This window comes from Mus caroli, chromosome 11 (assembly GCF_900094665.2).
Source record: "Mus caroli chromosome 11, CAROLI_EIJ_v1.1, whole genome shotgun sequence".
NCBI classification, from domain to species: Eukaryota; Metazoa; Chordata; class Mammalia; order Rodentia; family Muridae; genus Mus; species Mus caroli.
The window spans coordinates 81503577-81528052 of record NC_034580.1 but is presented as its reverse complement, the minus strand read 5'-3'; the positions used below and the strand labels follow the sequence as shown (position 1 = coordinate 81528052).

Here is a 24476-nt window from a genome sequence, read left to right as displayed (position 1 = left end):
CTCGGGAGGCAGAGGCAGGCGGATTTCTGAGTTCAAGGCCAGCCTGGTCTACAAAGTGAGTTCCAGGACAGCCAAGGCTACACAGAGAAACCCTGTCTCGAAAAGAGTGGTATGTGTACAAGTCAGAAAATAGGGTAATGTGACTTTTAAACTCTTGTGACTTGAATTTACTCATTTCATACTCAGAAATTTGAGGCATCATATTTTCATATATAAAGGATTTTCTTGTGCTTGGACTGATCTGAAAACTGTCTTCAGAATTGCTATTACCAAGGAGGATAAAATTGTTTTCATTGCGTCTTTATGTTGGTAAGGGGGATTAGTAAGAGTAATAGGGAAAACTCTGGAAGAGATCACTTTGTCATACCATGAAGGTGACACGTCCTTTAGGAAGACTTACCCTCTTGTTTTTAGTATGGAATTATTGTTAGAATAATTCTCTGTAAAGAAGCCTTACATTTTGGAAAGGTCTATATAGAACAATAGGACGGGGACTTTAATGTCAACAATTTAAAGAGCTACTTCTAGTAATATTTGTAAGCCCTGATTAGTAGTTTCTTTCTTTATTTTTCAAAGATTCATTTATTTATTTTATGTATATGAGTACACTGTAGTTGTCTTCAGACACACCAGAAGAAGGCATCCGATCACATTGCAGATGTTTGTGAGCCACCATGTGGTTGCTGGGAATTGAACTCAGGGCCTTTGGAAGAACAATCAGTGCTCTCTCTCCAGCCTGTAGTTTCTTATTCACATAACAAAGTAAAGAAATGCAGCTGTTTACTGTTCCTGTTCCATATACATAAAGTATAGCCATGTATTTCACTTTGTCAATGGTGATCCTGTCCTCCCCACCCCCACCCCTGTCCCCCATGTCCCCCAAGTTTTTCTCTATGTTGTTCCTGTCTTGGAATGCTCTGTAGACCAAGCTGGCCCTGAAAGCTGGCCCTGAACTTGGAGATCTGCCTGCCTCCTGAGGACTGGAATTAAAGGCATGTGCCACCACACCCTGCTTGGATATGGCTATTATTTATTGCCTTGTAGGAAGTAGATTCTCAAAATTTATGTCAGTTCTCATTTATACTTAAACATTACTACTGCTAGAACTTAAGGATGTGACTCATTGGTAGAATATTTGCCTGGCATGGAGAAGAGTTGGTTTGATCTCCAGCACCTAGAGAAACAATAAATGAACTCCAAAGTGGTTTTGTTTATGTGAGCCTAATTTATATTCACTTTAGATACATTTTAAAGTACTACTTAATAAACAAATTATTCACTTTAGATACATTTTAAACCACTGCTTCATTAGAAAAAACCAGGAAACCTAATATACATCTACATGAACAAAGTATTTTTTTAAGTTAGATTAATTTATTAATTTATGTGTATGAGTGTTTTGCCTGCATGTGTATTTGTACCATGCGTGTACCTGGTACCAGTAGAGGTCAGAAGAGGGTATCTGATATCACTGAAACTGGAATTCCAAACTAGGAGCTGCCCTGTGAGCACTTGAAAATTGAACCTTGGTCCTTTGCAAGGACATTAAGTGATCTTAATGAATTACTAAACTTTATTAATTATTTTCATAAACTTTTTTTAAAAGATAAATTTTTTAGATTCTATTTTGATTGAATTTTTTATTTTTGGGGATGTGTGTGAAATAGGGTCTCTGTGTAGCCCTGGCTCTCCTGGAGCTTGTTTCCCACACCAGGCTGGCCTTGAATTCACAGAGATCCACCGGCCTCTACCTCCTCTCAAGCCCTGGGATTAAAGGTGCTTATCACCATGCCCTAAGTCAGTTGTAGTGTAGAAGCTAAAGCTGATTCCATTAATGTTTGGAACGATGTTTTACATAATATGATTTTATAACATCAAGTATTGGTCATTTGGAAGACAGTGGTTTGCTGAGTTATGCAAATTTAAATGTTGGAATATTTTGTTATATTTAATAATAAAAAATACATTTATGTCACCTGTGGCCTAATGTAACTTTCCAAAATTTTAAATGTTACTCAAAAGCTCAAATTTATCAGTTGTTCTTAATTAAAATGGCAAATTCACTGTGGTTTTTTTTTTTTTTTTTTTTTTTTGGTTTTTCAAGACAGGGTTTCTCTGTGTAGCCCTGGGTGTCCTGGAACTCACTTTGTAGACCAGGCTGGCCTTAAAGAACCTTATTAAGCAATTTTATCAAATAATGAAAAAAAATGGATAATTATGGTTTATCAAAGATTATTTTCCTTTTTTGCATGTGACAAGATTTTGTTAAATAGCCACAGGTTAGTGTAGATCTCATGAAGCTGGTGGCTGGCCTCAGGCTGAGGGTTATTCTGCCATAGTCTCCAAGTTCTGGGTTGTGGTATTTGGTGCCACCATAGTCAATTCAGTGATTTGTTTTTTAAATAAAAGTGTTATTCCATGAAGAAAAAAACAGCTAGTTTAGCTTTAATAAAGCTCAAGTAACAATGTAAGTAATTTTCCTCAAAGCAGTCATTGACCTTAATTGTGTAGCAGAGAGGCTGCATATGGACCCATTTCTTCATACAGAATATGGAAAGCAGACCAAGTATATAAAGCCACTGAAGTTTAATAAAATGTGATCCTCCCCTTGGTTTTTGTAGGAAAAAAAAAAAAGAGACAAACTGAGTTTAAAGTAAAATTGGCTTTAAACATATCCTAAATTGATAGAGTGCATATCTAGCATACTGCACCAGCTCTGGGTTCAAACCTCTGTACAACATAAAACTCAGAAAACACAAATCAAGAAATGCCTGTGTATCTGTAGTGAAGAAAACAGCTCTCACCGCAAGCACATTTGGTGCTGCTCCAAGCAAGGGTCTGACTGCTGCTGGTCTGGTTCCATCACTGTGTCAGTGTACTGGGAAAGGCAATAATGCTCTGCTGTGAAAATCATTTTAACTGGGTGTGATGCCACCAGGCAGGAAATCCTGTCTCAAAAATCTTTTAAATTAAAAGTTTTAATCTCCACAACAGGCAAGTATTTGAGTAACTAAGAGATGAGTGATACTGTCATTATTTTTATACTAAATTATTCTATTGTTTCTTTTGGGGGTGTGTCTGTGTTACTTTTCCGTATCTTTATCTTCTCTTAATTAGGCTGCCATAGAGGTTTGGCATTCTGTTTGTTCTTGAGTCCTATGGTACAGTAGTATATGCTGTTAATTACTGAACCCTATTTTTCAGCATCTAGATCATGTTCTTCGAGCCACATACGAGGCATTTTTAAAAAAAATCATTTATTTTTATTTTATGCACATTGGTATTCTGCCTGCATGCATATCTGTGTGAGAGTGTTAGTTCCCCTGGAACTGGAATTACAGATAGTTGCTCTTAACCACTGAGCCATCTCTCCAGCACAATACAGGACATTTTTATTATTGTAGTAGAAACTTGTCTTAGAGTCAGCATTTTTGGCAAGAGTACTTCATAGACGATTGTTTTGTAGTATGCCACATAAGAAGAGACACAGGGTCTGGTTACCCTTCTTCTAAGAGTGTTTAAATTTTTTAACTAGTTGTAGTGGCCCATGCCTTTAACCCCAGTACTTGGAGGCCACCCTGGTGTACAGACAGTTCCAGGACTGACAGACGTGGCTGCATAAAAAAAAAAGTTTAACTTTGACTACAAGTTGATACTTTGACCTTTGCACTGAAGTTTCTATCAACTACAAATACAGTTTTGTTCTCTTGAGATCTTTGATTTCTTTTTTTTTTCTAAAAGATTTATTTTTATTATTTTTTAATTATGTGTCTTGAGTGTGAGTATGTGCCCATTAGTGTGGGCACCTGAGGAGGGCAGAGGCCTAGGATTCCCTGGAGCTAGAAGAGTTCCAGGCAATTGTGAGCTACCTAATAAAGGTGAAGGAGGTCTCAACCACTGAGCCATATCTCCAGCCTAAGATCTTTTTATTTCTTTTCTTGCTTTGCTGTGTTGGATAACTTTTTATTTAAATATTAAGCAATAGTGCATAGTTATTATTTGGTTATTAGTTAGTAATAGTTCCTTTGTTTTCTCATTTACTTTGTTAATGTAAAGAATAATACTGATTTATTTCCTTTTTTTTTTTGGTTTTTCGATACAGGGTTGCTCTGTGTAGCCCTGGCTGTCCTGGAACTCACTCTGTAGACCAGGCTGGCCTCGAACTCAGAAATCCGCCTGCCTCTGCCTCCNCACTCTGTAGACCAGGCTGGCCTCGAACTCAGAAATCCGCCTGCCTCTGCCTCCTGAGTGCTGGGATTAAAGGCATGTGCCACCACCGCCCGGCTAATACTGATTTATTTTCATTTCTTTTCTATTGCCATACCTTAAATTTTTAGCTAGGATAAACCCCTTTTGCTTTATGATGATTGTTTTATACATTGCTGGGTTGACTTGTTCCTAATTATGTTAATTATTCACTTCTGTAAATGATGTGCCCTTCTGTTCTTGAAGAATATTGGTCTATGATTTTCGTACATTGTCTTTGATTTTGCTGTTTGGGTAATGATGAATTTGGTTTTTCTGTGTCCTTCAGATATTGGTCATGATTCCTTTGATAGTATCCAGTGAGATGTCCCAGACCTTGCGTGAAAGAACTATTCAGAGTGTTCTTTATCAGAAACTTCTGTGGAGATAAAACTGGTTGCCATTTTTAAAAACCGTTTTGATTTATTACACTTGTGTATTGGGGGTGGGCATGCACATGCAGCAATGAGAGTGTGGAGATCAGAAGACAGCCTGTAGGAGTTGATTCGTGCCTTCCCTGTGGCTTTCCAGAATTGACTCAGGTGGTTGTTGGCCTGTGCTAATGTTCTGTTGGTAGATTTGATTTAGCTAACAAGGCTCCCAGAATTAAAGAAAATATACTACTGAATTTAAAATTTCATATCCAACTCTTTATGAAGTAATTTCTTTGTGTAAAAAGAAATTTAAAAAATACATATATATCTTAGTCCTAACAAAATTATTAGATTTTAAGATATGGTTTAAGTCCTTCAGTTCAGAAATCCTTCATGGATGAAGATCAGGTTGTTTTAAACATTTCTTTTCCTTTTCTAGTTAAGTGATTTCTTCTGTAGTGCCAAATACTGGGAGAACCTAGGTAGGCCCATCTGTCAGTCAATTCTAGCACCTTTTAGACTAATCAGTTACTATAGTATTGTAATTAATGGCTAAGCTTGGGCAAGCCATTCTTAATAGTTACTAAGTCTGAGAAACCAGGTACATTTACAAATGAAGAAATTTCAAATTTCCTTATCCTTTTTATCTTAACTAGATTCATTGAGAAGCCAAGAGAGTAAGATGATGTAAGTTAGTTAGCTATTTGATCCCAGAGCTATTAAGTGAATGTGAGTTGATTTAAAGTTCTTTTATAAGACAATATGTGCATGAGTGTTTTGTCTGCATATATGTATGTGTGCCATATGTATGCGTGGTGCCTGAAGAGGTTAGAAGAAGGTTCCTTGGAACTGTAGTTAAATATGGTTGTGAGTTACCACATGAGTGCTGTGAATTGAACTGGAGTCCTTTGCAAGAGCCAGTGCTGCTTAACCATTACACCGTCTCTCCAGTTCTGCACATGGGCTTTATGAATTGTTCTGTACAAGCGATTTGTAAATTCAAATCATCATATTCTTAGAGTTGCATATGAAAAACGAATGACCTTACGTGTCTCATTATCTTACTTTATATACTTTGTCTAATAGTTGTATATTAACATAAATAACCTAAATCTTTTTTTTTTTTTAATTTTTCAGGCATAAAAGTCTCAAGACAAGAAATACTGGGCAACAAGGACAGGCACCATCTTTAGGGCAGCAACAGCAAGTACTTCCTAAGCACAAGACCAATGAGAAGCAAGACAAGAGTGAGAAGCCACAGAAGCGCCCCTTGACTCCCTTTCACCATCGTGTATCAGTTAGTGATGAGATTGGCATGGACACAGATTCAGCCAGCCAAAGACTTGTGATCTCTGCTGCAGATAGTCAAGTGAGGTTTTCAAACATCCGAACTAATGATGTAGCAAAGACTCCTCAGATGCATGGCACTGAACTGGCAAATTCACCTCAGCCTCCCCCACTTAGTCCTCATCCATGTGATGTGGTTGATGAAGGAGTGACTAAAACACCTTCAACTCCGCAGAGTCAACATTTTTATCAAATGCCAACACCGGATCCCTTGGTTCCTACCAAACCAATGGAAGATAGGATAGACAGTTTGTCCCAGTCTTTCCCACCTCCATTTCAGGAAGCTGTAGAACCTACCGTGTATGTTGGTACAGCAGTAAGCTTGGAAGAAGATGAAGCTAATGTAGCCTGGAAGTATTACAAAGTCCCAAAGAAAAAAGATGTAGAATTTTTACCACCTCAACTTCCAAATGATAAATTCAAGGATGATCCAGTTGGACCTTTTGGACAGGAAAGTGTAACATCAGTTACAGAGTATGTATTTTTTGTTTTTAATAGTCACTACTATTAAGTTAAGAGTAAAAAGTGATGCAAGTTCTTAATGCTGGGACGCTAGGCTTGGCTATAGGATAGGATTTATAAAAACAGATATTCTTGGTATTTGAATAATTTCTTTAATCTCTGAAGAAACCTTTTTATTATTAAACATTTAGCCACAAAAATGTAGAGAAAATAATGTGTCAAAACTTCAGTGACTGTCACCCAACTAAGGGGGTTGCCTATGACAAGATCCATCTATTCTTCTAGTTCTTCTTTCACTGGCCTGAATTTAGCACTTATTTCTACACATGCCTTACAACATACTTAGTTAATTTGTAGAATTGCTTTGTTGATCTTCTGTTATTAGTGGATCTGCTATAGTATGTCTACTTTTAGATGTTTTTTCTTAGCAACAAATTAGGTAGCAGTGAATTGGGGAGGGTGGATACACATTTGCTTGTATAGAATTTCTTTAGGAAGCACTTGTGAAAGAGGAATTGTCACATCTTGAGATGTATCCTTTTTCAATGAAAGGTTTTAGAGCCAGTTTGCTCTTCAAATAACTGGCCTACAGTTTGTACCATCATAAGCCAGTAGACCATGAAAATACTGTTGGTTTTCATTTTTATCAGACCTTGGCAGAAGACTATTTTAACTGCATGAAGAATGGCAAGGCATTATTTTGATGCATGTTTGTAGATTTCTAGTAATATTAAACATCATTTAAAATTTTCATTGAACAATTAGTGTTCTTCATCTGTGAATTACCTGCCTAAACTTGAATGTTTCCTTTTCTTTCTTTATTCTTCCCATATTTTTGGTCCTAGTCCTGTATTACTAAATGTAATATAGATACCTCTCTATATCTAGTTTGCCAACTTTGTTCACTTAATATGTGGCAAACTTTTGGCAGAATGTGGCTTTCTTTTGGGTTTTCCTTTCCTTTATATATTGCTTGGAATACAATCTTAGCCAACCCAATAAGGTCTTTTTATTTTTAATGTGTAAATTTTTCTAATAGTGTAAATCAACCAGCAAAACACCTTTATAGACTTTTTTTTTTTTTTTTTTTTGGTTTTTGGTTTTTGGTTTTTGGAGACAGGTTTTCTCTGTATAGCCCTGGCTGTCCTGGAACTCACTTTGTAGACCTCAGTAGTTTTTGTAGTTTGGCCTCGAACTCAGAAATCCGCCTGCCTCTGCCTCCCAAGTGCTGGGATTAAAGGCGTGTGCCACCACTACCCAGTCTTTATAGACAGTTTAAATTTATGAGTATGGAGATTTTGCCTGCATATTTATGTGTGCACTGCATGTGTTTCTGGTGACGTCAGAGCCCAGAGGAGTCTGTTGCATCTCCTGAAGTTGCAGACAGTTGTGAGCCGCCATGTGTGTGATGCTGGGAATTGAACTCCTGTGCTCGGAAAGAGCAGCTAGTGTTTTTTGGCCATCCCACTGTTAGTCTTAATGTCACATGATGTATTAGTTGCTTAAGATTGTAGACATCCTCCCTTTTCTTTTTGTGTTTCCTGTAGTCCTGGCATCCAATTCAGTTCTGAGTGAATGCCCGGCAAGCAGTCTTGTTACTGAGCAATACTCCCAAGTACTTGGTGGCCTTTGTTTTTGTTTTGTTTTGTTTTAGTTTTGCTTTGTGTGCATGGAACTTTTCAGCCTACAGCACATGCATGCCTACTACCCTCCGACGCCTTTGGAACCTAAGGTTGTGATGCTCTATGGGTACAGGCAGTTGACTACTGTTGCTCTATAACCCGGGGAGGGGAGCCGGATTCACAGTCAGGGAAGGATGGTTCACTTCTTCCTTGTGGTCGTGGTGCTCTATGGAGTCAGGGAACCTGTCCAGTAACAACGCTAGAAGCAGTACCTGGAAGTGCACTCTGTTAAGTACAAAGGAATGTGTTTCCTTATGCCATTTGCACACCATTATGTCATCACCCTTTGTCAGTAGCTCCTCACCACCGCCCTTCTCTGTGCTGTCCATCTCTGACTGGTTCCCTTTCTTTGGATAGTAGTCTTTCATTGTTTTTGTTTCTTAAGTCATGTAGTTCATTACTCTTTTTAATCTTTTCTTCCCTTAAGATCTCTTTTTCTCACCTCACGATCTTTTTTTTAAAATACACATTCTTTTTTTTGGGGGGGTGGGGGGGTGGGTTTCAAGACAGGGATTCTCTGTGTAGCCCTGGCTGTCCTGGAACTCACTCTGTAGACCAGGCTGGCCTCGAACTCAGAAATCGGCCTGCCTCTGCCTCCCGAGTGCTGGGATTAAAGGCGTGCGCCACCACGCCCGGCTCTCACCTCATGATCTTATTATGACCTTCATGACCTACACACACTTACACATATACTTGTGTATGTTTACACACACACACACACACACACACACGTTCCATATGTAAGAAAATAGCTCATCCCCTTTCTGAGTCTGGCTTATTTTGCCTAACATAATGATTTCTAGTTCTATCCATTTTCCTGCAAATGTCATTTCATTTTCTTTAATGGGTGCATAAAATTTCATTATGTTTGTACCATACTTTATTTATTGATGGATGTGTAAGCTGCCATCATTCGCTGGCTTTTGTTTAATAATGAGTCTGCTATAAGCACACTTGGGTGAGTGTCTTGATGGATCATATATGGTCGCTCTCTACTTTTAGTTTTTTTGAAGAAACTTTATGAGATTTCCATCATGCTTATACTAGAAGCGGGGAAGTGTTTGTTTCCCCATATCCTTGCCAGCATTTGTTGTCCCTCCCCACAGTTTTTGGATAGCCATTCTGACTAGGATAAGATAGGATCTTGAATTTGCATTCTTGAACTGCTAAGCAGCATTCACTCTTATCTTCTACTTGCTTTCTGATTTAGCCACAATATCTTCTTTTGCTGCTGCCTCCCGAGTGCTGGGATCAAAGGTGTGCGCCACCATGCCTGGCTAATATCTTCTTTAAAAAAAAAAAAGAAAGAAAGGCCAGGCTCATGCCTCATGGTTTCTCAGATTACATTAGAGGAGCAGAGAACCACTTACCTTTTATCATTTAGTGTTGCTTGAGAGTTGTTGGAAAATTTTATGATTATTCTGTCCAAGTTATGGTCTGTCTTCATTCTGCCAAATCACTGCCTCTCTTATATAGTGTTTTTAAAAATTGGTTAGTTACATTTTTATATCTGAAATTATGTATTTATTAATGGAGGCTGTTCCTTGTTAAAATGTAAGCTCTACAAGGGCAAGTGCTCTTGTTTACTGCTCTACTTCTCTTAGCACAAGAACATACATGGTATCCAGGCAGCCTTAGAACTAGAGTAATGCTGTGCACATTGTAGAGACCCCACAGATGTCTGGATGAATCAGATGACAGTATGGCTAGACACTTTACTATTCTACAACTTTTTTTTCTTTCCAGGTTGGATTTTCTTACTTATTGTAGAAATGTAGTGATATGAATATTTTTACATTAGAAAGCTTTCGAATGAGTTTTTATGGGCACATTATGTTCTTAAGATCTAAGCATTCTGGCCATAGCTTTAAACACATGTATTGGTTGCTTAAGCTTATAACATTTAACCTCAGAATCTGTTAAAACAATTACTTCACATTTTCCTCATTGAATACAAATGAGAAGCGTAAAGTAGAATCACAGTGTGCCCAGTAGACTGGTACTGCGTCATGGTTCTGTGAGTTTAGGACAGAACAGATTTCTGCTTCTGCCTACTTCTGGCCTCCCATGCCCCTCTGTCATAGAGAAGGGAAAGACAAACAATCAAACTTGAATAAAAGTTTGTTGTTAGTTTTATTTAAGCAAATTTAATTTTTTATTTTGTGGAATTGTATGTCTTTTTTGTTGTTGTTGTTATACCAGATAGGAAACTATATTCTGTCAGAATTCCTCTTTAGTACTAAGCCTTATTGTTGTAGCACAGTGATAGATGTCACGGAAAGTTACATAACAGGTTTCGTTTCTCTGTTATCTCAGAAGCATTTATGAAATATAATAGTTTTGTACTTGGTAGGTTAGAAATAAGAGCAAGGGGCTTGAGAGATTGCTCAGTGGTTAAGAGCACCGACTGCTCTTTGAAGGTCCTGAGTTCAAATCCCAGCAACCACATGGTGGCTCACAACCGTCTGTAATGAGATCTGATGCCCTCTTCTGGTACATCTGAAGACAGCTACAGTGTACTTACATATAACAATAAATAAATCTTTAAAAAAAAAAAAAAGAAATAAGAGCAAGAGATTGGTGTTTGTTGCCTTGTGGTTCCCTCCTTTTCCCTGGAATCACTGGAATGGCAGGAATTCTTAGGTGACACTTGTCAGTGTCCACTTTTAGTTGTCAGAGCTCAAGATGTGTTCCTGACATCTGGTAGTTAGATATTAGTGATGCTACTAAGTGGCTTTTAAGTGTACATGGTAGTATCCCACAACAAAAAAATTGTGCAGCACAAAGAAAGGGCTGTGTTATCTTAATGTGTCTTAAAAGATCCTTTATTATAAAAAACTTGCAAATAGAAAGCCACATACCAAAGTTATAATGGGCTTTAAAGTCTGTATAACTTAATGAACTTAATACAGTTAAAATTAGCGTAAAATATATTTGATAATATGGCTTTTAAAGAAATTTGACCCCTAAAACTGTTAGCAAATTAAATGGGCCAAATGTATGTAATAATTAGGTTCTTTAGAGTTGTACTATTTTGTTGGGCAGTGGTGGTACATGCCTTTAATCCCAGCATTCTGGAGGCAGAGGTACATGAATCACACACAAATCTCTGAATATGAGGCCAGCAGAGTGAGTTCTAGGACAGCCGCTTCATAATGAAATCCTGTCTTGGAAAAACAAAACAAAACAAACAAAAAAACGAGGAGGGTGGAGTGTTTGTGTGTGTGTGTGTGTGTTTGAGAGAGAGATTGTGTAAGTGAGAGAGAGTGAGAGTTAGTTGTACTATTTTAGTTCCCCACACCACTTGTGAAATATTTGACTTGGTCATTGATATTACTGTTAACCCCAAATCTTTTTAGAAGGACTTGATAATTTGGTACCTGGTATTAATATTCTTAGTTGATCATTGGAAAGTTCAGGAGCACATTTATCTCATTAGAGACAGATGGTGTCCCTTACTGAAATAAGTTTATGATTCACCATTATGTTCTTTTGATTGCATCTCAACAACCTAATTTTTTTGGATGAACTATTAACACAGTCTCTCTTCTATGAAGTTCTGACTGTCCTGGAACTTATTAGGTTGGTCTTGAATTCATAGAGATCTGTCTACCTGCTTCTGCCTCTGGGAGTGCTGGGATTAAAGGCTTATGCCACCACTCCTGGCCTCTTTTTTTTTTCTTTTTTCGAGACAGGGTTTTTCTGTGTAGCCCTGGCTGTCCTGGAACTCACTTTGTAGACCAGGCTGGCCTCGAACTCAGAAATCTGCCTGCCTCTGCCTCCCGAGTGCTGGGATCAAAGGCGTGCGCGACCACGCCCTGCTCACTCCTGGCCTCTTAACAATGTCTCTTTGTAGGAACAGAAATTCTTCCTTCCTTTCCTTCCTTTCCTTCCTTCCTTCATTTATGGCTTTTTGAGACAGGGTTTCTTTAGTGTGTATGTGTGTGATTTATTTATTTATTGCTTTTTGAGACAGGGTTTCTTTATGTAGCTGGTGTTCCTGGAACTCACTCTGTAGACCAGGCTGGCCTCAAATTCAGAGATCCACCTGCCTCTGCCTCTTAAGTGCTGGGATTAAAGGTGTACTCCTCTACCACCTTGCAGTTTTGACATGTTTTTAAACAGCTTAAGGCTGCAAATTATTTGTCTTTACTAGGGAATTAGGAACAAGAAGAATGGGAAGAAATATGGACGTTATAGATGAAGTTGTTTTTCGAAATAGAAGTGCCTTGAAACAACTGATAAAATTTAAAAAGTAAGGTCTTTGTGAATAGTTAAGCTCTGGCTAAATAATGACATCCTTATAAAGGAAGGGGAAATATGTATGTAGTGATAGAAGAGAGTCTATAGATACATTATAAACTTTAGATCTTAGGTATATGGTATGTGTATGCATACATGATCTTTGGTCATTAATTAGATGATATAAGCAGTACCTGTTTTCCTGGAGAGGGATCAGCATACTTTTGACCTGTCCTTCTGTCCTTATGACTTTATAGCTATGTGAATATAAGACATGGACACTGTAAAAATATGTCTTTAGAAATGTGAAATACCAGCAATTTGTACACATGTTAATAAACCAGTGAGGCATAAACGGTACAGGGAAGGAATGCATTAGAAGAATTATTTTCATTATGAGTGTTGCCTTTTATAGGTTTGTACCTTTAAGGATAATTGTCAGTTTGAGAAGCTTAAAATTTGTGTTTCCATTGGTGTAAAGAAATGGTGTTTACTGTTGGTGCTTCAATGTGGCACTATGCCCCGTAGGTGGGCGGATACACGAGAGCCATGGATGAGCTCAGTTGGAAGGGTGCTTGCTTGGTAGTGTGCTTGAAGCTAGGTTCAATCGTTAGCACTGCTGAGAAAATCAAGTGTGGTGGTGTACATGTGTAACCTTAACACTCAGGAGGTGGAAGCCAGAAGATACAGAAATCTTGGCATCCTTGAGTACATAGAGAATTAGAGGCTAATGTGGGGTCTGAAACAGAATGGATAAATGAGGGAAGCATTGCTCTTAATATTCTCCAGTTTCCTTCTGACTAAATTGGATATCAGATCTCTCTGAGACTGGAGTTGCAGATGATTGTGAGCTTTCTTGTGGGTGCTGAGAATCAAACCCATAACCTGTGGAAAACAGGCTTAGGCTGCAGTGCTTTTAACAGCTGAGTCATTACTTGAGCCCCAGTATTCTACAGTTTTAATAGTTTTGGCTGCTTCACTAGTACAGAATAATATAGTTAATTATTTCTCCATAAAAAGTGAGAACTTTTTCATGAGCTATGCTGAATTATGATTCCTTTTCTAATCTTTTGTTGTTGTTTTGGGTTTTTTTGTTTGTTTGTTTTTTGGGGGGGTGGGGTTTCGAGACAGGGTTTCTCTGTGTAGCCCTGGCTGTCCTGGCACTCACTTTGTAGACCAGGCTGGCCTCGAACTCAGAAATCTGCCTGCCTCTGCCTCCCGAATGCTGGGATTAAAGGCATGCGCCACCACCGCCCGGCATAATTTACTAGGAGAAAGGGAAAGTTGGGGATATATAGCAGTATAGCATATCCCTTATGCAAGGTGTCTACATCTGTGATGAATATCTTTATCTTTTTCCTGGTTATTTTCAATTTGTTAGTTATGATTGAAACTGTTTTAGAATAGAGACTAATGACTTTTTAAATTGTGTAGGTTATTTAGTTTGTGTTTTTTTTTGAGACAAGGAAAGTCTTGGTACCTTTGAACCTGCCTGCCTCTCGCCTTTCTTTGCCTCTTGTTTCTTGAGTGCTAGTGTTATGTGTATGCTCTACTACCTCTGGCCTAGAGATTTAAGAGTTAAAGATAGCCCTTGTGCAGTGCACATTTTTTATTCCAGTAATCTCTTTAATTCAAGTTTAAACACAGCCTGGGCTACATTGCAAGTTCCAGAACAGCCTGGGCTACATAGAGAGACCCTGGCTCAAAACAAACAACAAACCCAAAAATTTAAAGATAGAAAAATTCATGCCAAGAAACATGGTTGTTTTGATATTTTAAAAAAGGATTTAGCATGTTTCAATGTAATATGAAGATGCTTAAAAACAATCTATTTTAATTTAGTTGGTGTTTCTAAAACCTGAGCAAAGGCAGCTTGCTTGAGCCTAGCTCTTCACATTTTCTTCTATAGTTCGGATACATTAGGATTTTAAATTATAGTCATCAGAAGAGTCCTTGTGTTATAGTAGATCCACCAGATAGTTATTGTATGTATATAGTTAGAAAATGCATTATTTGATCTCCGAAAATAGTAGTTTTGATTGTTTCATAGAAAGAAGCCTGTGATGAAATAAACTTGTTTTCATTTCACTGTACTCAAACCTTTTAAGAATTCTGTTTGCTATTTATTTTAATGCAATAAAATTATACTTTTGACAGCTCAAGGATTATTTCTGAATATGGAGATGGTACTAGGGCTAGTACCATTTAAAAAAGTGGGAGGATTTTGAGCTATTCAGTTCTTCTGTTTTTAACATCTCCTCCTTAGTTTATCTCCTATAATTGTTAATGCATATTGTCAAACGTTGTCTGGAAGAATTCTTTTGAATAAAGACTTAAAAGTTTTATGTGAGTGCATATCAAGAGAGTGTGCTGTTATCTTAGTGAGAGGAAGGAGATGCAATTAATGAAAACTATACAGGCAATTTATTTCCTAGTTTGGGCTTTTCAATGCTTCCTGTCATTATTGTACCTGAACTTCCAGTTTGTATTTAGTTTTGTATCTAATTGAAATTACCTTTGTAGTTAGTAATTTAATTAGGCTCTATGTGAAAGTTCCTTTTGGGAAAGGACAGGTATTATTTATATTTAGGAAATCTTCTGTGTACTGTATATTTGGATAGAGACATGATAATTTGTTTGAATCTGGCACTTTAAAAATTTTACTTTTACTATGATTTTAATATAGAATGTATAATGTTATTTTACATCAACTTTATTGTGACTTGATATTAATGAGTACATTTAAAATTTTTGCATATGCCAACGTCTCCAAGATCACTTCAATAAAATAAGGAAACATTGTCTTTTGGCAGTGTACTTGGTTTACTCCTCTTTACTTGTAACAGAGCTCTGTGCAGTGTGTTTACTCCTTTTAATGATGTTACTGCACAACAGTTTAATAATTACGTATTTAAATAATGTGGCAGTCTTTTTGCTCTGTCAAAGGACGGCTTGGTAAGAAAGAGAAGATTTGTTAACTTTCACTGTGCCATTCAGTCTAGCTGCAGGGTATTTTGTTATCCTTTACCATCTGGGTAGGTATTAGAAGACGAATAGTTTAGCACTTAAGTTTTAATTTTTATCTTTGCCACTAAATGACCTTGGCCCAAACTATTTGTTGCTAAATAATTCTAATCATTTAGAGACCACCCTTTATATCCATCATAGAAAGTTATTTTTACTAAAAAAGGGTATAACAAATTAAATACTATGTTAAAAATATTCATATTAGCATATTCAACAGTTTTTAGCAAAGTTATTCAAGGTCGAATGTGTTGAAGTAGAGTTACTTTTCAGATACAAATGTTCATCTGTTTATAGAAAGAACTATCTAGTAGTTATTAATTTAATTTGGCTCTATGTGAAAGTTCCTTTTGGGAACGGACAGGTATTATTTATATTTAGGAAATCTTCTGTGTACTGTATATTTGGATAGAGACAGGATAATTTGTTTGAATCTGGCACTTCAAGTTCAGAAGAAGATCTTCAAGAAAGAACTATCTTAGTGAATAATTAATATATTTCCATTGACAGTTGTGCCACAAGTGTGTTTTTATGAAACTGTAGACTTGGAATGTTAGATTTGGGGATTTGTCTAATATCGTTAGAATAGTAGTAATTGCTTGAGCATCTGATAAAACATTCAGGAAACACTGGCTTTTATTTTGATAGACTCTGTTTCACTCCATAGGGAACCGAGTGGAGGCAGTGCTAGGTATTAATAATAGATTGAAGTTTGATGTCATTCATACAGCTTACAGTCTGGGCAGTAACTTCCTGCTCCAAACTCTTCATAAGTCTTGTTTAAGTGTTGAGAGGAGATGGTGAGTGGCATCAGTCCTTGGTTTTCCTTCGGTGTTTATGTATTTAAGATGAGATCTCATTCTCTAGCTCAGTCTGCCCTGAGTGCTGGGATTACCTGTGTGATCGTGCTTTCTAATGTAAAAGAGTAGTTTACTTCACAGTACAAGATACTAATGCTAATTAGCTTAGTTTTGTGCTTTGTTTATATCTCATTTATTATTATATATTAGTAACTCCTGACCTTGTGTTTTAGCATTCCTTCAGTATTAGAGATGATTCAGTGAATCAAGACAAGATCTCAGCCTTTGTGGGGCTTTTATTCTAATGAGAGTTTGAAAGAGTAATGTATATAATATTTTGGAAGATACCTGCCCCCAGAGGGTTTGACTACAGTACAGGGTAAGGCAGTTTTAAATAGGTAGTCATAAGGTACAGAGAAGTTGGCATTTAAACAAAGCACTGGAGGAAGTAAAGGAGATGGGCAGACAAACATTGCAAGCAAAAGGAAGAGTCAGTGGTGTGTGTCCTTGTGAGGAACATCAAGGAAGCCCCTGGAAACAGAGAGGATATGAAGACGAGCAAGTGAAGTTGGAGAGGAGAGAAGAGTGAGATTGGAAGATTTGGCTTGGGTATTACAGACTTTGGTGCTGTATTCAAATAGGTTTTGCAGGATGTTGAAAATGTTCTGACTAGAAGCCTGGCTGCCTTGTTCTGACAGGTTGACAACTTGAGGTTTGTAAACCTGAGAGAAAAGGAATTTTAAAGTTTTAACATACTTTATTCACCGGAAGTTATAATTTTGTATTCACATTCTGGTCTAGAATATAAACAGTGAATATGGGTCCTGAGGCTTCACAGAGCTTGCCCAGGGTCTTCTTGTGGCTCCTCCCATCTTTTAGCTTTAAAATCTGAGGCCTAGATTTCTTTGATATATTAGCTTCCTCTTGTTTATCACTTGAATTTCTCTGCTGTCCTTTCTGTGGTTCTGTGTGCCTTCGTTGTTTTATTAGTGTATAAGTGGGAGCACACTTTTTTTAAATCACTATTTCCAACCAGGAGACTGGTAACATACAAATTAATCTTCCAGAGTAGCAGGAAGAAAACTGAGTTACTTTTTGACCTGTCGCTTTTATTTTGTTTTGTTGACCTCATTATTAATAGCAATAATGTTGTTTTCATAAAGTAGAAACAAGGCCTTAAAATTTCAAGCTTAAAATGTATCTATTCTTCACAATAAGAAAAGGAGACTTATTTTCCTTGTACAGATTTTATGAGAGTATCTTGTCTTTGAAACTCCCACTTTGATAGTTACTTCACCTTGTGTAGTTGAAGATTCTTCTCAGAACCAGCTTTGGACAAGTCACCATGTTTGAGAACATGAGAACAGGGCACATGATTAAAAGGCAGCTTGTTCTGGTGGAAGGACAATATGTGGAGACTTGGGTTTTAGTTTCATCTTTCTGTTGTTAAAATTGAGGTTATAATAAATCATATTACCTCCGTTTCATTTGTAAAATTAGAGATTATAGGGTAAATACTATGAGTAATTCTAAAAATGACACTTAAAGTTGTTTTAGAATTTTCAAGTGCTTGTTTGGATAACATACTAATTTTCTAACTGTGTTTTCTATGCAGGTTAATGGTGCAGTGTAAGAAGCCTTTAAAAGTTTCTGATGAAATAGTCCAGCAATATCAAATTAAAAATCAGTATCTTTCAGCAATAGCATCTGATACAGAACAAGAACCTAAAATTGATCCATATGCGTTTGTTGAAGGAGATGAGGAATTCATTTTTACTGATAAAAAAGATAGACAAAATAGTGAGAGAGAAGCTGGGAAGAAACACAAGGTGAGTAGGAGAGATTCTGTCCTGTCATTGTGCACACTGCCGTGTACTGAACATTGGATGTCACCCTCAGCACTGCTTGCTTTGCTTTTAGTGGTTTTGGTTGCTGAACCTGGGGCCTTGGGGATCCTGGGCAAGCACTCTGTCACTGAGCTGTGTGCCCAGCCCCACTCATTTCTTCTTCTTCTTCTTCCTCTTCTTCCTCTTCTTCCTCTTCTTCCTCTTCTTCCTCTTCTTCCTCTTCTTCCTCTTCTTCTTCTTCTTCTTCTTCTTCTTCTTCCTTCTTTCTTCTTCTTTCTTCTTTCTTCCTCCTTCCTCCTTCCTCCTTCTTCCTTCCTCCTTCTTTTCTTCTTCCTTCTTTTCTTCTTCTTCTAGATTTATTTATTTTATTTATGAGCCCACTGTAGCTGTCTTCAGACACACCAGAAGAGGGCATCTGATCCCATTACAGATGGTTGTGAGCCACCATGTGGTTGCTGGGAATTGAACTCAGGACCTCTGGAAGAAGAGCCTGTGCTCGTAACCTCCGCTCTACCCAACTCACCCATTTATTCTTTTAGAATAGAAAGATTAATCGTATGTATGTAGATATGTTTATGTGACCATGAGTAAATCAGTTGTGTGACACACTTTGACTTAGTTTCTGATGATGGAGTTGTATTTTCATATTGGATGAATAGTATATTCACTTTGGTCAGAATTAGAACATTTAAGTACACCGTTTTGGTGCTAGGTTTAATAAAATGTGGGATATTTTTGAGTATGTGGTTTGGCAAGATTTCCTTCTTCTTAAAAGCAAAACCTTTATAAAGTATGGGTAATGAAACTATCATCTAGGGCTAGGCTAGTGAGATGGCTGAGTGAGTAAAAACACCTACTGCCTAGCCTCATCCCTGCGCCCTACGGGATGGAGGGAGACATCTCCTTTAAGTTGTTCTTTGAGCTTCACACTCATGGTGTGGCATAGATACACATGCACACACACACACTGTAATTAAGATTATGCATATGATTAAAGTTTTAATATTAGGCAATAAATAACTTAAGAATTTGGCAGTAAATATAAAATATAAGCATTGAAAACTAAATGTATTAAATGATGCAGTGTTTACTACAAAGAGTTCATTTCACAGAGTCTTACCTAGCTGTACTATATGCCAGTTACTTAGTCTTATCTTTTTTTAAATATGAAACCAGTACTATCTGGGAAGGGTATATCCACAATTTAAACTCAACACAGACTCGGGAAATCTATACTATGTCAAAAGTTCCAGTTTACACCATCAGCTATGATTTCTGTGGCAGATTCCTTAGCATCCCTGTGAATTAAATGATTTATTTGTAAGGTGAGACTGCTAATTGTTTGCTTTAAGAATTAGTGATAGCTAAATGTAATGGCATACATGTTTAGTCCTAGCACTCAAGAGGCTGAGGAACATCTCCCTGAATCTGAGACTAGCCTGGTCTACATGACTGGCCAGGCAGAGATCCTGTCTCAAAAACCCCAAGTGAACCAAACTAAACAATAGAAAGAGTAACAAGCCACGTATAGTGGTGTGTGCTTTCTAGTCTAGTGTATGGGAGACTGAGGCAGGAACATGACAAATATGAGGGCAAGCTTGATACATTAAACCTTGTTTCATATGCAACTTCCTGACTCCAAAGCAACACAAGAATTGGTGGTAATGCATTTAGAACATTTATAAGAATGTTTGACACATAGCTACTCAAGAATTGATAGGTTTTTATTGTTGGTAAAATATGTAGCACTGCCCAATCTATAACACTGTTTCAGGTGGAAGATGGGACATCTGCTGTCACAGTGTTATCACACGAAGAAGATGCTATGTCATTATTTAGTCCCTCTAAACAAGGTAAAACTCCTTTCTAATCATTCATTCCAGTGATGATTTGATTATGTGATTTAGGAAAAGTACCTATTCCTTAAAAGTCAAAACTTTATGAAATATGGGCAATGAACTCATCTGGGGCTGGTGAGATGGCTCTTTGGGTAAAGACACCTACTGCCTAGCCTCATGTGACACTGTTGGATTTTTAAATAATCCTTTTTGCACAGTGTATTTCATGGTATGGTTAGAGTTATTGTTTATCTTGTATTTGAAGAAGCAAGTTCAGATGATAGCATTTTCTTAGAAATTGAGATGTATAACTTACTGGTTTTTGGCTAAGACTAAGTATTATTGAGCATGGTGGTGCATGTCTTTAATCCCAGCACTCTGGAGACAGAGGAAGGCAGATCTCTGAGTTCAAGCTAGCCTGGTGTACAGAGTGAGTTCAGGACACCCAGAGCTACACAGAGAACCCAAACTAACAAAGAAGATCGAGTGTAAATTGTTGGAATGTTTCCTTTGTTTTTTTTAAATAGCTAGAAATAGGTCTGTGTAGTGAGATAAGAGCCTAAAGGTTTTCTGATCTGAAAACTCAATATTTAGGGTTTTGGGGTAGATTATCTTTTATTTTAAGTTTCTTTTCTTGTAGTCCGATGTGATCTCATTCCTGAGCTCTTGAGCACCTGAGTGTCACTGGGATTACAGGTGTGTGTACCTGGTCTGAAGAACTCAGTTTTAAAGTTAAACTTAGAAAACTTTTTGATTTTTTTTTTTTTCATGGCTTGAATGTATAAGAGGACTTTTTCTTTTCTTCTACTTTTTTTTTTTTGTTGTTGTTGTTCTTTTAGCTTTGTTTTTAATTTTTTGGTGATGTGATCTTGTACAGCCTTTGCTGGCTTCTATTTAACACACTATATGGTAGAGGCTGCACTGCATTGAATGTCTTTTCTCATGCATCTGCTTCCCAAGTACTGGGATTGTACTATGTGCTCCATACCCAACCAAGGATTCTTTTCTGATGCTATTAGTTCAGCTTTTTGTTTTGTTTTGCTTTTTTTGTTTGTTTTTTTTTTTTGAAACAGTTTCTCTGTGTAACCCTGGCTGGCCTTGAACTCAGAGATCTGCCTCCTGGGATTAAAGGCATTGTGCTGCCACTGCTTTGCAGTTCAGACAATAGAGCTGTATCTGTGTGAAGAAGGTATCTGTAATTTTAAAAATTGATCGATAGATAAACGTGATATATCATGTATATATATTTATGATGCATAGTTTGTTGCTTTCTGTGGATATTTTAGAGTGCTAGTTAAGCTATTAATATGTATCAGTTCATATAAGTACTTTTTTTTTGATAAAAACACGAAGATTGTTTTCCTTTGTTATTACCAGACATTAAGCATACTATAAACGTTAGTTTGTATCATTTACATTAAGCTTTTGAATAGGCACAGTTTATCTTTTGGTATGTGTTTTTGAAGGCAACATTTTGTTTTAATATTTTGAGAATAAAGAAATGAAAATAAGGGAAAAAATTATGTAAAGAAGGACCAGGTACTCTTTCATAAGGCAGCTTAGTGGCTCTTAAGTATTGGTGGCTCTTAGATTCTTTGATGAAGGGGTCTTTATCAAATTTCTAGTGGCATGTTGCACAGAGATAAAGTAAAAAAAAAAAAATCCTGGACTTTGTATTGAGGCTCAAAAGAACTTCAGTAGCTGGTGAGGTACTGAGTAAACTGACCAAGGTGCTGAGACAGGATTTTGGTGTACGGCTGTAGTCGCAGCACTCGGGACTTGACAGAGGAGTTCATGAGTCTGAGATTAGTTGGTGCACACAGTAAGTGTCTTACTACCCCTCTCCTCAATAAAAAGTTAATTTATCAGCCATGTGATGGCACACACCTTTAATCTTGCGCAGCACCTGGGAAGCAGAGGCAGGCTCTTGAGTTCAAAGCCAGCCTGGGCTACAGAGAGTGAGTCTCAGGACAGCTGGGGCCACACAAAGAATCCTTGTCCCCTCCCCACATTGGTTTATTATATTGTTTGACTTCAAAATATGCTCTAGAGCTAATAGTAGTATAGCACTCGCATTAAGGAAAAAGGTCAAAGGCATAGATAGGCTAGCAAAACAGTGGAGGGGCTAGACGTGAGTCCACTTATTGATGGTCAGGATGTCTGTGCTCTTAACAAAGTAAGCATGTAATGATTGTATAGTATGCTTTACTACATGTATCCCATATAAATTAGCCAAATCGGGGTATTTTGTACTTAGTTTATTAGGAGCCTTAAAACCCCTCTTACCTAGTTTTTTTTTTTTAATTATTATATGATTATAGGTCAAAATGGTTGATTCTGAAGTACAGTCACTCCTCTATGCTATAGGCAATAGAACCTATTCCTTCTATCCAATTCTATTTTGGTATCTATTTTGTATCTTCTATTTTCTCTCCTCTATTCTTCTCAACCACTAAGAGTCATACACACAAAAAAATAATAACGGAAAAAAACATACCAAGCCTCTAGACAAGTAGTGGTACTCCATTATTATCTATAAATATTTGTTTTTTTAAAGCAGATACTTAACATGTATTCATCATACACAATTAGCTTGCTATTCTGTGATTCTATCATCTTTATTACGATATTTACATGCAACCTTATTTGCTTAAATAAATCCCATCTGTTTCAAAATGAAAAATGCCTGGATAGATGGCTTGGCTTTTAAGTTGTTTGCCGGACAAGCATGACAGCGCGGCGAGTTGGGATTCTCAGTAGCCACATAAATGTCAGGCAAGTATGATGGAGCCTGTCTGAAATTCTAGCATCGGAGAAGAGGAGCTAGGGAGTTCCCAGAGAAAGCTGGATAGCTGGACTCATCGAATCAGTGGGCTCTAGGTTCAAAGGAGAGACCATACTTAATGTGTAAGTTAGAAAGCAACTCAGGCAGATACCCCATGTCCCACTGTGGCTTCCACATTGTGCATAGACTGTGCACAGGTACCTGTGAATCTGCATATATTCAACCACATCACACAACGCACACACAAAAGACAAAGGATGTGTTTTTAAGGATTATTCTAATGACTTTTCTACAGAGCTTAACTATGGTGTAGATTATGTAAGTTTTGGAGCTTCCTCGGGAGCTTTATTATGAGAAAAGAATGTCAGATTTTAAATTAGTGACTAGGAATAATCGTTTTGCATAGTTGTTGTGTACATTAGGTTTTCTGTCTTGTTTAGTTAAATAAAATACTACTTGGCTAATAGTTTTGAGTTTTCAGTTTATTTTTTCTGATTGTCACATGTAGATGCTCCACGCCCTACTAATCATGCCCGTCCTCCATCAACCAGTTTGATTTATGACTCAGATTTGGCTGTGTCTTATACTGACCTTGATAACCTCTTCAATTCTGATGAAGATGAATTAACAGTAAGTATCCCACTAATGATTAGGATTAAGTTAAATTTCATTGATTTCATAACAGTTCAAGTTTTGGAAGTGGTTTATGACTTTATTACTATGTTTTAGCTCTGAACAGTAGGAAATATTTTATAATAAAACACATTTGATTGATGTTACTCTCATGTTAAAGTCACCTTGACATGGTTTCCTGTAAACCTTGATGTGGGTATGTTTGAAAGATAGTTTCATAGTTCTACCATGTAATTTTTTTTCTTCAGTCTTTAGAATGATTTTTCTGTTCTTTGATCCTGTAGTTTGAGAGCTGACTCTGAATTGACTTAGAGAATGTTTAAGTAATTAACATTAGGACTTTATACCTTACCAATTTCATAAAAATGCTAGTTCTTAGCTGGGCGTGGTGACGCACATCTTTAATCCCAGCACTTGGGAGGCAGAGGCAGGCAGATTTCTGAGTTCGAGGCCATCCTGATCTACAGAGTGAGTTCCGGGACAGCCAGAGCTAGCTATACAGAGAAACCCTGTCTCAAAAAAAAAAAAAAAAAAAAAAAAAAATTCTAGTTCTTCTGAAATTATTTGACATTACTTCTGTTACTACAAGACATAGACTTGAAAACGGTAAAGGAGAAACCAGAAAATACTACTTCATCGTTCACACCTGTTTTCAGAGGAAGTTGAAGATAAAAGTAAACACTTTAGGGCTGGAGAGATGGCTCAGTAGTTAAGAACATTGACTGCTCTTCTGAGGGTCCTGAGTTCAAATCCCAGCAACTACATGGTGACTTAACAACCATCCAGAATGAGATCTAATGCCCTCTTCTGGTGTGTCTAAAGACAGCTACAGTGTACTTATGTATAATAAATAAATAAATCTTAAAAAAAAAAGTAAACCCTTTAATTGGATTTTCCTAGAATGTCAGTTGTCTAGCAGTGAATTGGGTGCTACAGAGTCATGAAAGGGAGTCCTTTTCCATCTACTTAAAAGTAGTTAGGACCTGACTGGCATATTTGGTGTTTGCTGTCTTATATAATATATCCTGTGAGGATATCTATTGCACATGTTTGAACATATGAAATCTATTACAGATATTGGTAATGTCAGGTAGAGTTCTATGTGAACGTTTACCCTCCAGTGTAGGGTGTACTCGGGCACGCTTCACTAGGAAAAGAACTTTTAATATGGTCCATATAGACAGATCTTGTCTGATA

The 24476-nt window shown here is 37.2% G+C and overlaps 1 protein-coding gene across 1 annotated transcript in view; it reads left to right on the top strand.

Moving 5' to 3' along the window:
• The window catches only part of Med13 (mediator complex subunit 13), a 90418-nt gene that overhangs the window by 32159 nt on the left and 33783 nt on the right, over nucleotides 1-24476 (top strand). Inside the window, exons 9-12 of the mRNA XM_021176461.2 lie at nucleotides 5757-6440; nucleotides 17792-18005; nucleotides 19798-19876; nucleotides 23155-23276. Coding sequence (XP_021032120.1) covers nucleotides 5757-6440; nucleotides 17792-18005; nucleotides 19798-19876; nucleotides 23155-23276 — 1099 coding nt within the window. The remainder of the gene's footprint in view (nucleotides 1-5756; nucleotides 6441-17791; nucleotides 18006-19797; nucleotides 19877-23154; nucleotides 23277-24476) is intronic.